At 43.6% G+C, this 21,727-nt stretch overlaps 1 protein-coding gene, 1 long non-coding RNA gene and 1 pseudogene across 2 annotated transcripts; 1 reads left to right on the top strand and 2 right to left on the bottom strand.

Annotated features, from left to right (window-relative positions):
* Nucleotides 1–51: 51 nt before the first annotated feature.
* LOC115538415 (uncharacterized) lies at nt 52–2,433 on the top strand. Its single transcript, XR_003975307.1, has 2 exons — nt 52–781; nt 1,714–2,433. It is a non-coding gene; the product is annotated as an uncharacterized LOC115538415 (long non-coding RNA).
* A 990-nt stretch (nt 2,434–3,423) lies between these two features.
* Nucleotides 3,424–5,138, bottom strand: LOC115538412 (kinesin heavy chain-like; annotated as a pseudogene).
* A 9,993-nt stretch (nt 5,139–15,131) lies between these two features.
* Nucleotides 15,132–19,792, bottom strand: LOC115538419 (kinesin heavy chain-like). The gene is made up of 4 exons (XM_030349985.1): nt 19,248–19,792; nt 17,060–17,147; nt 16,609–16,682; nt 15,132–16,124 (listed from the first exon to the last, which is right to left on the bottom strand). Exons 1-4 carry the CDS (start codon nt 19,371–19,373, stop codon nt 15,999–16,001), a joined length of 414 nt encoding a protein of 137 aa, XP_030205845.1. The 5' UTR covers nt 19,374–19,792; the 3' UTR covers nt 15,132–15,998.
* Between the last annotated feature and the right edge of the window lie 1,935 nt (nt 19,793–21,727).

Raw genomic sequence — 21,727 nt, 5'->3', positions numbered from 1 at the left:
GTCTGCCTTGGTGAAGTGCACTGCTGGAACTTAGCCTACATCGTCTTTTATCTTTGGTTTCATAATCACACATGTGGAATTGAGCCTCGGACTATTCGGCATATTGAACCGTCGGCCTAATGCGCCTCCTTTTTTAAAAGTCGGACAAACGGACCTTCGGACCAATGGGTTCCGTTTTCGGAACATTGAACCGTCAGCATAGTGCCATGTCGATCTAATGGGAAATATTTCGGACCATTGAGACGTCGGAACAATGAGGCGTCGGAATTACGGCATGGCACCCATGGAATAACGTATCATCTTTAACGTTTAATTAGATGTCAACTAGCCTAGATGTCAACGGCTAACTTCCAACTCACCTCAACCTCGTAAACTTTCTTTTTCTGTGATGCCTGGACGCTACCCTTTATAACTCCCCGAGGCAAAACAGCCACACTGACCACTCTGTTGGAGTGAAACGAATTCAACCCTTTCTTTACTCTTTCAGGTGTCTCACTGAAGAAAGAAGTAATCGTAAAAAGGTTCACTGGTTCAGCCATCGTTGTTTTTTGTTTTGATGTTCGACGGAGCGGTTGGACCCGGAAGTTTTATTTTAGTGCCCCACTCCGCACTCTGCAACAAGGTGTGTGCGGAGTGGATCCGAATCGCACACATTCCTCCGCTGCCTGCAGCCCTGCATTGGCCGGCCCACAATGCTTGTGTAGCCTATATATACAAGCGCTCAATATTATCCTCACCACCAAACCGTCCTGCCTCTCTCCTTGTGTGCGCTTCTGATCAAGTGAGTAGCCTTCTTTTATTAAACAAGAATGCTTACATTACTATTACACTAAAATAGTATGTGCAGGGTATGTACACAGGTAGAGGAATATATAATGATGGTCTGGATGCAGTATGAAATCACACAACAAAAGAAAAATCAAACCTTATGTATAACCTAGATATCCGTATCTGTTTTTTATTTTTTTACAAATCTGACACTTTTTTTTGTGTGTTTTTCTGACTTTTTAAATGCCCCGAAGATCAACGGAGCTTCGGGGCAATTGAAAAAAAAATATGAAGATGTCATTCATTTTCAAACAAAAACATTCATAGACTATTTCTGTCCTCTGTTTGTGGAAGCCGCACAGGGTTTTAGCACAAAAGTCTGGGCCCTATAGAAAAGCAGTCTCTCTTGATCCATGGATCTCGGTCATCTTTAAATAAATATAACTTTCTCTCGCCGATTGGATGACTGAAGATCATTAAGGAATGGTTTTTCCTCCATATCTTTGGGTTCCTTTTTGGTTATCTTTGTTTTTCTGCACTTTAACCAGAGTCAACGTTTAGACTAGTCGTATACAAAAATATAAAAACACTTTACACTTTACATTGAATGAAAAAGCAAATTTAATACAATGTATTAAAGTGCATGAAACGTGATTGTGATACAGCGAGAGGCGCAGTAGCGCCCTCCGCAGGACTGCTGAGGTACTGAGGTACGAGGAGAGTCTGGAAGTGAACAGCAGCTTCAGAGGAGCCGATCACACCTAAAGAAAGTTTTTTGCAGACAGGCTATAAGGTGCAGTAAAATAGACGCAACCAAAAAGGCCTCCAAAGATAATGGAAGGCAAACAATTCCCAAATTAGCATGTAAAGTCAGCTAAAGAACGTGAGAGAATTTCAGTTCTTCAATGTGTTAATGTTAATGTGTAATTTGTGTCTGAAAAATAGAGCTAATTATCAGCGGTCTGGTTCCGGCCGAACCACCTGTTGCGCAGCGCTCGCTCGAATGAAAGGTTTCCCTCAGCGGCTGAATGGCTCTCCACTCCCGCCACGAGACCAGAGGTTCTGAGTCCACCGTCCCGGAGCAACCGGACCCGGAGGAGGACCTGCTGGCCCCGGAGGAGTAGGCCTACCTGCTGGCCCCGGAGGAGGACCTGCTGGACCCGGAGGTTGACTGGCCGCCTGACCGCGCCGACGACGACGGTTAAGCATGGACCAGCCGCCTTCATGTACGAATCTGCATCTCCTCAATGAATAAGGATTTAACCCTTTCTGACAAACGTGACAAAGTGACTCATTCCAGTCTTCCCTCCACAGTGGAAGCGGATTCGCACACACACACACTTCTTCGGTGGCTTAGCAAGAAAAATAATTGCGTTCTTGTGTAAACTCACCTCCATGCAATGATGAACAAAGAACAAAGACAATAAAACTTTCCATTTAGCCTCTAGCGATATAAACCGGGGTCCCCACAAACAAACGTCCTATGCTTAATAATCTTTTCCAATCGATTAATCATTTAGTGCCACTGCCAGTGAAATAAGAAATTGCGCTAGCGTTACATTTTAGGTTAAATATTGACATTGTTAAGATCCTCGAAGTCCGTTCTTATGTAAACTCACCTCCATGTAATGATGAACACTGACAATAAAAGACCCGTTGATTATTTGTGTTTTGCGTCGTCTATAAAGGTCAGGACCTCGCTGAGCTCAGGGCCGGCTCCGTGAAGTAACACGATCAAACGACAGCGACATGATTTCATCTGTAGTTTTATTTATTATCAATCCCCACACAAAATATATCGGGTTTTATTCGGGGAACAGAATATGTAATTTACATATCACTATTCAAATAAGTCTATGGTATGTGTTCGGTCTAGAGTGGTCGGTTGGAGACACGGTTCACATGATGACAATAATTATTGACATAGGCCTACTGTACAAGGTGGAACAACTATATTTATGCATATATTTATATCAGTTTGTTATACATATATATGATTATATATGTATATTCATAACATTAATATATACATATATATTTCAGTTACATATATGATATAGCTCTGTCGTTTGTATTTACATTGATGTTGACATAATTGCTAACGTTATCATTTTCTCATGAAGGAATAAATATTACAGCGTCTCCAAATCTTAAACCAACCCACAGACACAGCAGACGGCCTCGGATTGGTTCAAGCTGCTAAAGGACATCAACGGGCCCAGATGGGAACCAATCAGAAAGTTTCTCGTTCCCGTGGGCTGGGGTTTAAGGCTGCTTCATTATTATAAGTATATATAATATTATATATACATACATTATATATATATATACACACACATATATATAGGAGTAATATAATATCAGTTTGTTGTTTTACACACACACACACACACACACACACACACACACACACACACACACACACACACATACACACATACATACATACATACATACATACATACATACATACATACATACATATATATATATATATATATATATATATATATATATATATAAGAGAGAGAGAGAGAGACTCTGTCTACCTTGGTCTGGACCATGGCAGGTCTCTGGTCTCGGAGATGTTCCAGCGTGGCTGCGATGTCGATCTCCTTGGCTCTTGTAACACAAAATACAGATTATCCGCCTGATCAACGTACACCTTTAATCTGGTTTCACACCACTATGTCTTAATCCGTCTTTACAACGCTATGGTTTAATCTGGTTTACCACTACCATGTATTAAACTGGTTTCACACCTCTATGGTTGGATCTGGCTTACTTTGACGTGGAACTCCAGGTTCTCGTCCATGGAGTAGATAGTTGAAGATGTCCTGGACGATGCAGGGGATGACGCCCATCATGTCCGTGTCGTGGAGGACGCCCTGAGGCACAAAGTTCTGCTGGGTCAGGACCAAGGCTCAACCATTTGGGGAAATTATCGGATTGCGATCATGTCGACCAATATTGCGATTGCGATTTGGTATGTGATTTCCCTTTTAATGTTCCTTATGTTCAGTATTATTCACTTAACAAGCAATAAATCATTCTACAGTTTGACCAACACAACATTGGAAGCAGTCAACATATAAACTGATTTTTCCTTTAAGCCAGGCCTGTATGCCGAGATGAATTGATGACATCTATATTTTACTATTGAATTGTAAAATAAAAGCAAAACGAATATTGCTGATCTCCAGTCAGTAACAAATCCACCAAAAAGAAGAAATTAATATAAACCATACATATATATATTTTTTTTCATCACAGCCATCGCAATGTCGGTTTAAATTCGATCGATGGTTCCGGCCTAGTCAGGACGCTCTAGTCGGGGTCTCGGCCGGAGCAGGGCCCCCTGACGACGCCCCCTGACGACGCTCACCTCCATGGTGTGTGTCTTGCCCGAGGCGGTCTGGCCGTAGGCGAAGATGGTTCCGTTGTAACCGTCCAGCACGTCTGCCCAGCGTGGAGGGAGTCACAGTACAGCCATTTAATGTTAATGATAATACATCAAAAGACTCTTGAGGGATGGGAATCTATTCAGAATCAGAAGTGGAATCGATTCAGAATCAGAAGTGGAATCGATTCAGAATCTGAAGTGGAATCGATTCAGAATCAGGAGATGAATCAATTCAGAATCATAGGAGATTAATCAATTCAGAAGCAGTAGATGAATCGATTCAGAAGTGGAATTGATTCAGGATCAGGAGATGAATCGGTTCAGGATCAGGAGATGAATGGTTCAGAATCAGTAGATCGGTTCAGGATCAGGAGATGAATCGGTTCTGGATCAGGAGATGAATCGGTTCCTTCACCTTACAGGACGGCTCACCTTTGACGATCTGCTGAGCGACAGCATTGTAGAACTGCTCCTGAGTGGTGTTGGACTGGAACACACGGTCAAAGTAATACGGTTTGCCCTGCGGAGAGACACAGTCCAATGTACGCATTTATTGTACGTCCTTGCACTTAACAATAGCACATAGCATTGTCTAGCATCTTATCTGAGCTGATCTTTGTTTGAAAAGGGGGAATGGGCTAGCTTCCACAAGGTCCACCATGAGGCCTTCCTATTGGCTGTAGAGGGGAGAGTGGGTCATAGAACCGTCCTCCATTATGAAAGGACGAGTGAAGAGGAGGTTTGATCGCCTTAACAATCGCTGGACTGAGTCTGTCTCAAATAAAACGACTCCTGTAGTCCCGTGAAGCACCACACCCAAATGAAAGTCTGATCATACCACACGCAGTACAAACACTAGTACTACTAATACAAACCCACCTAATTAACACACACACACACACACACACACACACACACACACACACACACACACACACACACACACACACACACACAGACACACACACACACACACACACACACAAACGTTAGGTAAAAATGAAGTTAAGATTGAGTATATCATGGATTTCCGTTTAGTCATCCTAGCATTAACCAGTATAAATGAGTGGCCTCTTGAAATAATCTCACATCCAAAAAGGAGCCAACATGATGACTTTCGGAGGCTAATCTATGGGTCACTTAAACTTCGCTATGATATACATTTCAGTGGTGTAGTCTACGTGATACGCAGGTATACGCCGTATACCCACTAGGAACGCACCAGGATTTGCGTATACCCACTTAAAAATATGCACAGATACGTATCAATCGTCTTGTGACAGATCTTTCACTTCTGTGTTTATTTTTCGCAAATATCGGTTGGGTATAACTGCAATAAAATACTCTAAGCAGGGGAAGTTATCTCTTACATTCACACATTCATAAAATTCCCCCTGCGCGCTCGCGCTCTGCCCTGTCTCTGTTACGAAGCGCGAAGCTGCCCCTGCATCTCTGCACGTTAGTTGGCGGGCCGAGCCCCTCCTTCTCGCGTGTGTGTGTGTGTGTGTGTGTGTGTGTGTGTGTGTGTGTGTGTGTGTGTGTGTGTGTGTGTGTGTGTGTGTGTGTGTGTGTGTGTGTGTGTGTGTCCAGTCCTCACATATTAATGTGTAAACCACATAATAAGTAGTCAACAGAAGACAATGTTTTAATCCCACTTTATATCTCCTTGTTACTTTTAGATGAGAACCCCCTGGTCAGCCTTTCAGACTGGGTGTCAGGCTAGGGAATTTAAAAACAGGAATCCTTGGTTAGAGTGGAGGGAAAACAAGTTAGGTAAATGTCAGCCAACATACAGTTGGTATACACAATTGAAATTCATAATGTTAATCACTATGCAAATGAGAGTATAGCTAATTCATGGTCATTTTTATGGTGCAGTAATTTCACACTTTTACACAATTCAATTACTGTATGGTATGTTAGATAACAACAGTAAGAGCTCAAATTAGAGCAATTGAAAGAGTGAAACATTAGTCTCCTGTCATCTCCTTCTCATAGCCATGGTTGTAAACAGTTCATTAAATTATTTTGAGTAGATTTTGTCCTTGTTTAGCATGTGCTATTGCTACTATAGATATACAAAGCACAACTTGTCATTTTTGTCTTCTATTTGTTCATACTGTTATTAAAACTGATAAACCTACTCAGCATTACATGATTGTTGATAATCGTTAAAGGTCAGCGGGTTGTAGACCCCTGCGTTGGTGAGTGTGGTGCGACATCCCATAAGTGCCACACACGTACACGTACCGGTGGGACGGGTTTGTACGAGGCTGGGAGGGAATCATCACAGTATACCCACTACAATAAAATAGACTACACCACTGATTTTAACAGACCACTTTTGTCGCTAGTTAAACTCGCAATAAGAGAAAATGAACGCAAAGGATATAAAATTGTATTGTCGTGCTCTCCAGCCCCACCACCTCCCGGGTCCAGATGGTCCAGAGAGCCTACCGGGTCCAGAGCCTACAGGGTTCAGAGCCCACCACCACACACCTCTCTGTGCCACAACACTCTCTCCTCCGGGAGTTCCCCTCCTACCTACTAGCCTCTTCGGGGTCAGAGGGGGAACCAGACGGGAGGGCACCTGCCTACGTACCATGATCAACACGCAGTCCTCCCCCTGGAACTTGGGGATGTACGAGTCTCCGCGGGCCACCTCCGACTTGTTCAGCGGTCTGAGGCGGCACATCACCTTGATGGTGCACTCCGCGGGGTTCGCCATCCTCACGGCCGGGCACGCCTAGGGGGGCCTGGCGGTCCGGGGCCTGGCGGTCCGGGTCCTGACAGGTCCGAGGTCCACGGAGACCGGGAGGGCGCGGCGTGGAGGGGACGGGACGGGAAGCCGCTGCTGTGCTGCTGCTGCTTAATCCAGTTCAACTCCCGATGGCTTAAAAAAAGTAGTGGAAGTGATGAGACCAGGCAACGTCCCGCTGGGTGACGGGATGGTCCTCGGTGGTCCAAGTTAGTCCTCGGTGGTCCTCGGTAGTCCAAGTTAGTCCTCGGTGGTCCTGACCTGCAGCAGAGTGGCAGTCAGCGTCTCGAGCCTCGAAGCTCCAGAGGTCTGAGCGCCCGGCGGATGACGTAGGGCGGAGGATGACGTAGGCATCGGCGAACAACGCGCCGAGGGTGGTGATGGGAGAACAATCGTCTACTGTCTCCACGACAATTGGAAACTAAGACGTGAAAATGCAAAAATGATACGTTGTAAAATCTTTAAAAACACTTTCACATCTGTTTGTGTAGGCCTTGAATGCGCAGTTATCATTAAACGGACGGAAAGTTATTTTAGGTCTACATTTTTATCATACGTTAATATAGAACCTGCGGTTTCAGTCAAATAAAGCTGATCTCTTATCAATCGCACCTGCAGGTATCAACGTAGAATATATTAATCTCAGGGGCGGCTGTGATGAAAAAAAAAGAAGAAATATATGGTTTATGTTAATTTCTTCTTTTTGTTGGATTTGTTACTGACTGGAGATCAGCAATATTTGTTTTGTTTTTCTTTTACAATTCAATAGTAAAATATAGATGTCATCAATTCATATCGGCATACATAGGCCTGGCTTAAAGGAAAAAGCAGTTTATATGTTGACTGCTCCGAGCTTCTTGGTCATACTGTAGAATGATTCATTGCTTGTTAAGTGATTCATACTGAACATCAGGAACATAGCCATCAGAACAACCCCCGGTAGCTCAAACCTTTCCCCTGCACCCTGCAGAGGAACGCGCCACATTAACCCAGGCTTTGAGCTCAACATACCTCAACCCGCTAAAACCGAGCTGTGTTTGAATAGCTTTAGTGGAAGTGTGTGTGTGACTGTGTGTGTGTGTGTGTGTGTGACTAATGTAGGAATGCTGCACGCCAGGGAAGGCTGCAGCATTTGGAGCATGGACATAATAAAGCGTTGGAGGCGTGGTGTGGCCGGCCAGCCCACAATGCAGTAGTTTGTGGCCTATATATAGTATACATAATACTACCGTTCAATATTATCCTCACCACCAAACCGTCCTGCCTCTCTCCTTGTGTGCGCTTCTGATCAAGTGAGTACCCTTATTTTATTAAACAACAATGCTTACATTACTATTACACTAATAGTATGTGCAAGGTATGTACACAGGTAGAGGAATATATAATGATGGATGCAGTATCAAATCACACAACAAAAGAAAAATCAAACCTTGCATATAACCTAGATATCCGTATCTGGGTTTTTTTTTTTACCAATCGGACACTTATTTTTCTGTGTTTTTCTGACTTTTTAAATGCCCCGAAGATCAAGAGCTTCAGGGCAATTGAAAAAAATAAATAAGAATAGTCGGATTATGAAGATGTCATTCATTTTACAAACAGAAACATTCATCCATGAATGTTGATGCATGGATCTCGGTCATCTTTAAATTAATATAATCTTCTCTCGCCGATTGGCTGACTGAAGATCATTAAGGAATGGTTTACCTCCATATCTTTGGGTTCCTTTTTGGTTATCTGTGTTTTTCTGCACTTTAACTAACCAGAGTCAAAGTTTAGACTAGTCATATACAAAAATATAAAAACACTTTACACTTTACATTGATTGAAAACACAAATGTAATACAATGTATTAAAGCGCATGAAATGTGATTGTGATACAACGAGAGGCGCAGTAGCGCCCTCCGCAGGACTGCTGAGGTACTGAGGTACGAGGAGAGGTTGGAAGTGAGCAGCAGGCTTCAGAGGAGCCGATCACACCCAAGAAAGTTTTTTTGCAGACAGGCTAGTAAAGGTGTAGTAAAACAGACGCAACCAAAAGGACCCCCAGAGATATGGAAGGCAAACAATTCCCAAATTAGCATGTAGAGTCAGCCAATGAACGTGAGAGAATTTCATTTCTTTAACAGTTTGTCTACATTTGTGTCTGAAAAAGAGTGATAATTAGGTATCAGCGGTCTGGTTCCGGCCGATCCACCTGTTGCGCAGTGCTCGCTCGAATGAAAGGTTTCCCTCAGCGGCTGAATGGCTCTCCTCTCCCGCCACGAGACCAGAGGTTCTGAGTCCACCGACCCGGAGCGACCGGACCCGGAGGAGGACCTGCTGGCCGCTAGACCGCGCCGACGACGACGGTTAAGCATGGACCAGCCGCCTTCATGTACGAATCTGCATCTCCTCAATGAATAAGGATGCAACCCTTTCTGACAAACGTGACAAAGTCACTAATTCCAGTCTTCCCTCCACAGCTGAAGCTGATTCGACCGGAGCGGATCAAAGCGTGGATGTTTGCGTCCCGTGCACACACACACAGGGCCGTAGCACCAAATCCTGGGCCCCTATACTATAGGTACTGATGGGCCCCCCTGCGCCAGGTTGTTGACGGGGGGGGGGGGGGTCCGGAGCGATTGTTGACGGGGGGGACGGGGGGGGGGGGGGGGAGCGATTGTTGACGGAGGGGGTGGGGGGGGGGGGACTGTGGCCAAATGGTCAAAAACTTTTTTTTTTTTTTGGTCATGGGCCCCCCCTCTGCCTTGGCCCCCCCCACAACTGTCCCCTTTGTCCCCGCAGTCCGACGGCCCTGCACACACACACACACTTACCCGTCGGCTTCGAAAGAAAAACAAATGCGTTCTTGTGTAATCTCACCTCCATGAAATGAGGAACACAGAACAATGACAATAAAAGCCATATGTCCTCTTGCGATACAACCGGGGTCCCCGCACACAAATACCCCATGCTTAATAATCATATTTCCAGTCGATTAATCATAGGGAGTGAAATTAGAAATTGCGCCAGCGTTACATTGTGTTTATGTGTTAAAAAATAACATTGTTGAGAACCTCGAAGTCCGTTCTTGTGTAAACTCACCTCTATGTAACGTTGAACACTGACATAAGTAGACTCGTTTCTGATTTGCGTTTTGCGTCGTCAGGACCTCGCTGACCTCAGGGCCGGCTCCCTGATGTAACACGATCAAACGACAGCCACGTGGTTTCATCTGGAGTTTTATTTATTATCTATCTCCAGATAAAATATATCGGGTTTTATTCAGGGAACGGCATATGTAAAGGATATCACTGTATTCATGATATGTGTTTGGTCTAGAGAGGTCAGTTGAAGACACGGGTCACATGATGACAAGAATTATGGACATTGTACATGGTGGAACAACTATATGTATAGATATTCAGATAGGGCCTATATCAGATAGATATAACCAGATGTTTCCTTTGGATCAATACATTTAACAGATAGTGATAATTATAGATCTATGATGGTAGTTTACCGCTATGGATGATCAATAACTCTATAACAGATATATGATAATTATAGGTCTATGATGGTATAACTCCCAATATAAACTGTTTGTTTACCTGTGTTCAAGAGATGCTTCATGGACCAACTCCAGAACTCAAGCTGGTTTACCTTGTGTCTCTGTTAGAATAAACCATGTGTTGAACATTTACCTCTCTCCGAGTCATACCTATAGCCCGACACGACCATGCCACAAAGGATAAAATCACACACACACACACACACACACACACACACACACACACACACACACACACACACACACACACACACACACACACACACACACACACAAACACTTGACGAAGTACACGGTATGAGGTAGGCCCTAAGTTTGACTAAATCAATACCAGCGAAATTATTTAGGCTAAAAGCCCACTGTAAACACAGTAAACAACACATATAGGCCCACAGCTACTAACGATAAAAATTGTATTTTTTTTTCACTCACCGTTTGACTTCTTTACGGGAAAAGTATTAGTCCTTGTATAACGTGCGCTTCATAAATTCACCTCTTGTGACCGTTCAAGCCCACAGAAACAGTCTGCCTTGTTGAAGTGCACTGCTGGAACTTAGCCTACATCGTCTTTTATCTTTGGTTTCATAATCACACATGTGGAATTGAGCCTCGGACTATTCGGCATATAGAACCGTCGGCCCAATGCGCCTCCTTTTTGAAAACTCGGACAAACGGACCTTCGGACCAAGGGGTTCCGTTTTCGGAACATTGAACCGTCGGCATAGTGCCATGTCGATCTAATGGGAAATATTTCGGACCATTGAGACGTCGGAACAATGAGGCGTCGGAATTACGGCATGGCACCCATGGAATAAAGTATCATCTTTGACGTTTAATTAGATGTCAACTAGCCTAGATGTCAACGGCTAACTTCCAACTCACCTCAACCTCGTAAACTTTCTTTTTCTGTGATGCCTGGACGCTACCCTTTATAACTCCCCGAGGCAAAACAGCTACACTGACCACTCTGTTGGAGTGAAACGAATTCAACCCTTTCTTTACTCTTTCAGGTGTCTCACTGAAGAAAGAAGTAATCGTAAAAAGGTTCACTGGTTCAGCCATCGTTGTTTGTTGTGATGTTCGACGGAGCGGTTAGACCCGGAAGTTTTATTTTAGTGCCCCACTCCGCCCCTGCAACAAGGTGTGTGCGGAGTGGATCCGAATCGCACACATACCTCCGCTGCCTGCCCTGCGTTGGCCGGCCCACAATGCTTGTGTAGCCTATATACAGGTGCTGGTCAAATTATTAGAATATCATGAAAAAGTTGATTTATTTCAGTAATTATATTCAGAACGTGAAACTTACATATTATATCAATTCATTACACACAGAGTGATATATTTGAAATGTTTATTTCTTTTAATTTGGATGATTAGTACTGACAATTACTGAAAATCCCAAATTCAGTATCTCAGAAAATTAGAATATTAGTTACGACTAGTACAAAAAATGATTTTTTAGAAATGTAGGCCAACTGAAAAGTATGAACATGGAAAGTTTCAGCATGTATGGCAATCAATACTTAGTTGCAGCTCCTTTTGCCTGAATTGCTGCAGCAATACGGCGTGGCATGGAGTCGACCAGTCTGTTGCACTCCTCAGGTGTTATGAGAGCCCAGGTTGCTTTAATAGTGGCCTTCAGCTCTTCAGCATTGTTGGGTCTGGCATCTCGCATCTTCCGCTTCACAATACCCCATAAGTTTTCTATGGGGTTAAGGTCAGGTGAGTTTGCAGGCCAATCAAGAAGAGGGATACCATGGTCCTTAAACCAGGTACTGGTAGATTTGGCACTGTGTGCAGGTGCCAAGTCATGTTGGAAAATGAAATCGTCACCTCCATAAAGTTGGTCCGCGGCAGGCAGCATAAAGTGTTCTAAAACTTCCTGGTAGACTGCTGCATTGACCCTGGACCTCAGGAAACACAGTGGACCAACAGCAGCAGATGACATGGCACCCCAGACCATTACTGACTGTGGAAATTTTACACTGGACTTCAGGCAACGTGGATTCTGTGCCTCTCCTGTCTTCCTCAAGACTCTGGGACCTTGATTTCCAAAGGAGATACAAAATTTACTTTCATCTGAAAACATAACTTTGGACCACTCAGCAGCAGTCCAGTCCATTTTGTCTTGAGCCCAGGCGAGACGCTTTTGACGTTGTCTCTTATTCAAGAGTGGCTTTACACGAGGAATGCGACAGCTGAAGCCCATATCTTGCATACGTCGGTGTGTGGTGCTTCTTGAAGCACTGACTCCAGCTACAGTCCACTCTTTGTGGATCTCCCCCACATTTTTGAATCGGTTTTGTTTGACAATCCTCTCCAGGGCGCGTTTATCCCTCTTGCTTGTACACTCTTTTCTACCACATCTTTTTCTTCCCTTCGCCTCTCTATTAATGTGCTTGGACACAGAGCTCTGGGAACATCCAACCTCTTTGGCAATGACCTTTTGTGTCTTGCCCTCCTTCTTTAAAGTATCAATGGTCATCTTTTGGACAGTTGTCAAGTCAGCAGTCTTCCCCATGATTGTGTGTCATACAGAATCAAAACGAGAGACCATTTAAAGGCTTTTCCAGGTGTTTTGAGTTAGTTAGCTAATTAGAGTGTGGCACCAGCTGTCTTCAATATCTGACCTTTTCACCTTATTCTAATTTTCTGAGATGTTGAATTTAGGGTTTTCATTGGTTGTCAGCTATAATCATCTTCTTTTTGGCAAAAAACACTGATAATGTATCAGTCTGTTTGGAATGAATGTATACATTCTACAGGTTTGACTTTCTAAATGGAATTAATGAAATAAATCAACTTTTTCATGATATTCTAATAATATGACCAGCACCTGTATACAAGCGCTCAATATTATCCTCACCACCAAACCGTCCTGCCTCTCTCCTTGTGTGCGCTTCTGATCAAGTGAGTAGCCTTCTTTTATTAAACAAGAATGCTTACATTACTATTACACTAAAATAGTATGTGCAGGGTATGTACACAGGTAGAGGAATATATAATGATGGTCTGGATGCAGTATGAAATCACACAACAAAAGAAAAATCAAACCTTATGTATAACCTAGATATCCGTATCTGTTTTTTTTTTTTTTTACAAATCTGACACTTTTTTTTGTGTGTTTTTCTGACTTTTTAAATGCCCCGAAGATCAACGGAGCTTCGGGGCAATTGAAAAAAAAATATGAAGATGTCATTCATTTTCAAACAAAAACATTCATAGACTATTTCTGTCCTCTGTTTGTGGAAGCCGCACAGGGTTTTAGCACAAAAGTCTGGGCCCTATAGAAAAGCAGTCTCTCTTGATCCATGGATCTCGGTCATCTTTAAATAAATATAATTTTCTCTCGCCGATTGGATGACTGAAGATCATTAAGGAATGGTTTTTCCTCCATATCTTTGGGTTCCTTTTTGGTTATCTTTGTTTTTCTGCACTTTAACTAACCAGAGTCAAAGTTTAGACTAGTCATATACAAAAATATAAAAACACTTTACACTTTACATTGAATGAAAAAGCAAATGTAATACAATGTATTAAAGTGCATGAAACGTGATTGTGATACAGCGAGAGGCGCAGTAGCGCCCTCCGCAGGACTGCTGAGGTACTGAGGTACGAGGAGAGTCTGGAAGTGAACAGCAGCTTCAAAGGAGCCGATCACACCTAAAGAAAGTTTTTTGCAGACAGGCTATAAGGTGCAGTAAAATAGACGCAACCAAAAAGGCCTCCAAGGTAATGGAAGGCAAACAATTCCCAAATTAGCATGTAAAGTCAGCTAAAGAACGTGAGAGAATTTCAGTTCTTCAATGTGTTAATGTTAATGTGTAATTTGTGTCTGAAAAACAGTGCTAATTATCAGCGGTCTGGTTCCGGCCGAACCACCTGTTGCGCAGCGCTCGCTCGAATGAAAGGTTTCCCTCAGCGGCTGAATGGCTCTCCACTCCCGCCACGAGACCAGAGGTTCTGAGTCCACCGTCCCGGAGCAACCGGACCCGGAGGAGGACCTGCTGGCCCCGGAGGAGTAGGCCTACCTGCTGGCCCCGGAGGAGGACCTGCTGGACCCGGAGGAGGACTGGCCGCCTGACCGCGCCGACGACGACGGTTAAGCATGGACCAGCCGCCTTCATGTACGAATCTGCATCTCCTCAATGAATAAGGATTTAACCCTTTCTGACAAACGTGACAAAGTGACTCATTCCAGTCTTCCCTCCACAGTGGAAGCGGATTCGCACACACACACTTCTTCGGTGGCTTAGCAAGAAAAATAATTGCGTTCTTGTGTAAACTCACCTCCATGCAATGATGAACAAAGAACAAAGACAATAAAACTTTCCATTTAGCCTCTAGCGATATAAACCGGGGTCCCCACAAACAAACGTCCTATGCTTAATAATATTTTCCAATCGATTAATCATTTAGTGCCACTGCCAGTGAAATAAGAAATTGCGCTAGCGTTACATTTTAGGTTAAATATTGACATTGTTAAGATCCTCGAAGTCCGTTCTTATGTAAACTCACCTCCATGTAATGATGAACACTGACAATAAAAGACCCGTTGATTATTTGTGTTTTGCGTCGTCTATAAAGGTCAGGACCTCGCTGAGCTCAGGGCCGGCTCCGTGAAGTAACACGATCAAACGACAGCGACATGATTTCATCTGTAGTTTTATTTATTATCAATCCCCACACAAAATATATCGGGTTTTATTCGGGGAACAGAATATGTAATTTACATATCACTATTCAAATAAGTCTATGGTATGCGTTCGGTCTAGAGTGGTCGGTTGGAGACACGGTTCACATGATGACAATAATTATTGACATAGGCCTACTGTACAAGGTGGAACAACTATATTTATGTATATATTTATATCAATTTGTTATACATATATATGATTATATATGTATATTCATAACATTAATATATACATATATATTTCAGTTACATATATGATATAGCTCTGTCGTTTGTATTTACATTGATGTTGACATAATTGCTAACGTTATCATTTTCTTATGAAGGAATAAATATTACAGCGTCTCCAAATCTTAAACCAACCCACAGACACAGCAGACGGCCTCGGATTGGTTCAAGCTGCTGAAGGACATCAACGGGCCCAGATGGGAACCAATCAGAAAGTTTCTCGTTCCCGTGGGCTGGGGTTTAAGGCTGCTTCATTATTATAAGTATATATAATATTATATATACATACATTATATATATATATATATATACACACACATATATATATAGGAGTAATATAATATCAGTTTGTTGTTTTACACACACACACACACACACACACACACACACACACACACACACACACACACACACACACACACACACACACACACACACACACACACACACACACACACACAAAATACAGATTATCCCCCTGATCAACGTACACCTTTAATCTGGTTTCACACCACTATGTCTTAATCCGTCTTTACAACGCTATGGTTTAATCTGGTTTACCACTACCATGTATTAAACTGGTTTCACACCTCTATGGTTGGATCTGGCTTACTTTGACGTGGAACTCCAGGTTCTCGTCCATGGAGTAGATGTAGTTGAAGATGTCCTGGACGATGCAGGGGATGACGCCCATCATGTCCGTGTCGTGGAGGACGCCCTGAGGCACAAAGTTCTGCTGGGTCAGGACCAAGGCTCAACCATTTGGGGAAATTATCGGATTGCGATCATGTCGACCAATATTACGATTGCGATTTGGCATGTGATTTCCCTTTTAATGTTCCTTATGTTCACAAGCAATAAATCATTCTACAGTATGACCAACACAACATTGGAAGCAGTCAACATATAAACTGCTTTTTCCTTTAAGCCAGGCCTATGTATGCCGAGATGAATTGATGACATCTATATTTTACTATTGAATTGTAAAATAAAAGCAAAACGAATATTGCTGATCTCCAGTCAGTAACAAATCCACCAAAAAGAAGAAATTAATATAAACCATATATATATTTTTTTTTTTTCATCACAGCCATTGCAATGTCGATTTAAATTCGATCGATGGTTCCGGCCTAGTCAGGACGCTCTAGTCGGGGTCTCGGCCGGAGCAGGGCCCCCTGACGACGCCCCCTGACGACGCTCACCTCCATGGTGTGTGTCTTGCCCGAGGCGGTCTGGCCGTAGGCGAAGATGGTTCCGTTGTAACCGTCCAGCACGTCTGCCCAGCGTGGAGGGAGTCACTGTACAACCATTTAATGTTAATGATAATACATCAAAAGACTCTTGAGGGATGGGAATCTATTCAGAATCAGAAGTGGAATCGATTCAGAATCAGAAGTGGAAATCGATTCAGAATCAGAAGTGGAATCGATTCAGAATCAGGAGATGAGTCAATTCAGAATCATTTGAGATTAATCAATTCAGAAGCAGTAGATGAATCGATTCAGAAGTGGAATTGATTCAGGATCAGGAGATGAATCGGTTCAGGATCAGGAGATGAATGGTTCAGAATCAGTAGATCGGTTCAGGATCAGGAGATGAATCGGTTCTTGATCAGGAGATGAATCGGTTCCTTCACCTTACAGGACGGCTCACCTTTGACGATCTGCTGAGCGACAGCATTGTAGAACTGCTCCTGAGTGGTGTTGGACTGGAACACACGGTCAAAGTAATACGGTTTGCCCTGCGGAGAGACACAGTCCAATGTACGCATTTATTGTACGCCCTTGCACTTAACAATAGCACATAGCATTGTCTATCATCTTATCTGAGCTGATCTTTGTTTGAAAAGGGGGAATGGGCTAGCTTCCACAAGGTCCACCATGAGGCCTTCCTATTGGCTGTAGAGGGGAGAGTGGGTCATAGAACCGTCCTCCATTATGAAAGGACGAGTGAAGAGGAGGTTTGATCGCCTTAACAATCGCTGGACTGAGTCTGTCTCAAATAAAACGACTCCTGTAGTCCCGTGAAGCACCACACCCAAATCAAAGTCTGATCATACCACACGCAGTACAAACACTAGTACTACTAATACAAACCCACCTAATTAACACACACACACACACACACACACACACACACACACACACACACACACACACACACACACACACACACAGACACACACACACACACACACACACACAAAAACGTTAGGTAAAAATGAAGTTAAGATTGAGTATATCATGGATTTCCGTTTAGTCATCCTAGCATTAACCAGTATAAATGAGTGGCCTCTTGAAATAATCTCACATCCAAAAAGGAGCCAACATGATGACTTTCGGATGCTAATCTATGGGTCACTTAAACTTCGCTATGAAATACATTTCAGTGGTGTAGTCTACGTGATACGCAGGTATACGCCGTATACCCACTAGGAACGCACCAGGATTTGCGTATACCCACTTAAAAATATGCACGGATACGTATCAATCGTCTTGTGACAGATCTTTCACTTCTGTGTTTATTTTTCGCAAATATCGGTTGGGTATAACTGCAATAAAATACTCTAAGCAGGGGAAGTTATCTCTTACATTCACACATTCATAAAATTCCCCCTGCGCGCTCGCGCTCTGCCCTGTCTCTGTTACGAAGCGCGAAGCTGCCCCTGCATCTCTGCACGCACGTTAGTTGGCGGGCCGAGCCCCTCCTTCTCGCGCGCGTGTGTGTGTGTGTGTGTGTGTGTGTGTGTGTGTGTGTGTGTGTGTGTGTGTGTGTGTGTGTGTGTGTGTGTGTGTGTGTGTGTGTGTGTGTGTGTGTGTGTGCGTGTGTGTGTCCAGTCCTCACATATTAATGTGTAAACCACATAATAAGTAGTCAACAGAAGACAATGTTTTAATCCCACTTTATATCTCCTTGTTACTTTTAGATGAGAACCCCCTGGTCAGCCTTTCAGACTGGGTGTGGAATTTAAAAACAGGCATCCTTGGTTAGAGTGGAGGGAAAACAAGTTAGGTAAGTGTCAGCCAACATACAGTTGGTATACACAATTGAAATTCATAATGTTAATCACTATGCAAATGAGAGTATAGCTAATTCATGGTCATTTTTAAGGTGCAGTAATTTCACACTTTTACACAATTCAATTACTGTATGGTATGTTAGATAACAACAGTAAGAGCTCAAATTAGAGCAATTGAAAGAGTGAAACATTAGTCTCCTGTCATCTCCTTCTCATAGCCATGGTTGTAAACAGTTCATTAAATTATTTTGAGTAGATTTTGTCCTTGTTTAGCATGTGCTATTGCTACTATAGATATACAAAGCACAACTTGTCATTTTTGTCTTCTATTTGTTCATACTGTTATTAAAACTGATAAACCTACTCAGCATTACATGATTGTTGATAATCGTTAAAGGTCAGCGGGTTGTAGACCCCTGCGTTGGTGAGTGTGGTGCGACATCCCATAAGTGCCACACACGTACACGTACCGGTGGGACGGGTTTGTACGAGGCTGGGAGGGAATCATCACAGTATACCCACTACAATAAAATAGACTACACCACTGATTTTAACAGACCACTTTTGTCGCTAGTTAAACTCGCAATAAGAGAAAATGAACGCAAAGGATATAAAATTGTATTGTCGTGCTCTCCAGCCCCACCACCTCCCGGGTCCAGATGGTCCAGAGAGCCTACCGGGTCCAGAGCCTACAGGGTTCAGAGCCCACCACCACACACCTCTCTGTGCCACAACACTCTCTCCTCCGGGAGTTCCCCTCCTACCTACTAGCCTCTTCGGGGTCAGAGGGGGAACCAGACGGGAGGGCACCTGCCTACGTACCGTGATCAACACGCAGTCCTCCCCCTGGAACTTGGGGATGTACGAGTCTCCGCGGGCCACCTCCGACTTGTTCAGCGGTCTGAGGCGGCACATCACCTTGATGGTGCACTCCGCGGGGTTCGCCATCCTCACGGCCGGGCACGCCTAGGGGGGCCTGGCGGTCCGGGGCCTGACGGTCCGGGTCCTGACAGGTCCGAGGTCCACGGAGACCGGGAGGGCGCGGCGTGGAGGGGACGGGACGGGAAGCCGCTGCTGTGCTGCTGCTGCTGCTTAATCCAGTTCAACTCCCGACGGCTTTAAAAAAGTAGTGGAAGTGATGAGACCAGGCAACGTCCCGCTGGGTGACGGTGTGGTCCTCGGTGGTCCTCGGTAGTCCAAGTTAGTCCTCGGTGGTCCTGACCTGCAGCAGAGTGGCAGTCAGCGTCTCGAGCCTCGAAGCTCCAGAGGTCTGAGCGCCCGGCGGATGACGTAGGGCGGAGGATGACGTAGGCATCGGCGAACAACGCGCCGAGGGTGGTGATGGGAGAACAATCGTCTACTGTCTCCACGACAATTGGAAACTAAGACGTGAAAATGCAAAAATGATACGTTGTAAAATCTTTAAAAACACTTTCACATCTGTTTGTGTAGGCCTTGAATGCGCAGTTATCATTAAACGGACGGAAAGTTATTTTAGGTCTACATTTTTATCATACGTTAATATAGAACCTGCGGTTTCAGTCAAATAAAGCTGATCTCTTATCAATCGCACCTGCAGGTATCAACGTAGAATATATTAATCTCAGGGGCGGCTGTGATGAAAAAAAAAGAAGAAATATATGGTTTATGTTAATTTCTTCTTTTTGGTGGATTTGTTACTGACTGGAGATCAGCAATATTTGTTTTGTTTTTCTTTTACAATTCAATAGTAAAATATAGATGTCATCAATTCATATCGGCATACATAGGCCTGGCTTAAAGGAAAAAGCAGTTTATATGTTGACTGCTCCGAGCTTCTTGGTCATACTGTAGAATGATTCATTGCTTGTTAAGTGATTCATACTGAACATCAGGAACATAGCCATCAGAACAGCCCACGGTAGCTCAAACCTTTCCCCTGCACCCTGCAGAGGAACGCGCCACATTAACCCAGGCTTTGAGTTCAAACCGTAGAAACCTATTTGAATAGCTTTACAATAGCTTTTGTGTGTGTGTGTGTGTGACTAATGTAGTAATGCTGCAAGCCAAGGAAGGCTTCAGCATTTGGAGCATGGACATAATAAAGCGTTGGAGGCGTGGTGTGGCCGGCCAGCCCACAATGCAGTAGTTTGTGGCCTATATATAGTATATATAATACTACCGTTCAATATTATCCTCACCACCAAACCGTCCTGCCTCTCTCCTTGTGTGCGCTTCTGATCAAGTGAGTACCCTTATTTTATTAAACAACAATGCTTACATTACTATTACACTAATAGTATGTACAAGGTATGTACACAGGTAGAGGAATATATAATGATGGATGCAGTATCAAATCACACAACAAAAGAAAAATCAAACCTTGCATATAACCTAGATATCCGTATCTGGGTTTTTTTTTTTACCAATCGGACACTTATTTTTCTGTGTTTTTCTGACTTTTTAAATGCCCCGAAGATCAAGAGCTTCAGGGCAATTGAAAAAAATAAATAAGAATAGTCGGATTATGAAGATGTCATTCATTTTACAAACAGAAACATTCATCCATGAATGTTGATGCATGGATCTCGGTCATCTTTAAATTAATATAATCTTCTCTCGCCGATTGGCTGACTGAAGATCATTAAGGAATGGTTTACCTCCATATCTTTGGGTTCCTTTTTGGTTATCTGTGTTTTTCTGCACTTTAACTAACCAGAGTCAAAGTTTAGACTAGTCATATACAAAAATATAAAAACACTTTACACTTTACATTGATTGAAAACACAAATGTAATACAATGTATTAAAGTGCATGAAATGTGATTGTGATACGAGAGGCGCAGTAGCGCCCTCCGCAGGACTGCTGAGGTACTGAGGTACGAGGAGAGGTTGGAAGTGAGCAGCAGGCTTCAGAGGAGCCGATCACACCCAAGAAAGTTTTTTTGCAGACAGGCTAGTAAAGGTGTAGTAAAACGCAACCAAAAGGACCCCCAGAGATATGGAAGGCAAACAATTCCCAAATTAGCATGTAGAGTCAGCCAATGAACGTGAGAGAATTTCATTTCTTTAACAGTTTGTCTACATTTGTGTCTGAAAAAGAGTGATAATAAGGTATCAGCGGTCTGGTTCCCACCGATCCACCTGTTGCGCAGTGCTCGCTCTAACGAAAGCTTTCCCTCAGCGGCTGAATGGCTCTCCACTCCCGCCACGAGACCAGAGGTTCTGAGTCCACCGTCCCGGAGCGACCGGACCCGGAGGAGGACCTGCTGGCCGCTAGACCGCGCCGACGACGACGGTTAAGCATGGACCAGCCGCCTTCAT

This window comes from Gadus morhua, unplaced genomic scaffold (assembly GCF_902167405.1).
Source record: "Gadus morhua unplaced genomic scaffold, gadMor3.0, whole genome shotgun sequence".
NCBI lineage: Eukaryota > Metazoa > Chordata > Actinopteri > Gadiformes > Gadidae > Gadus > Gadus morhua.
The sequence above is the reverse complement of the archived record's forward strand: the minus strand, read 5'-3'. Positions and strand labels throughout refer to the sequence as shown.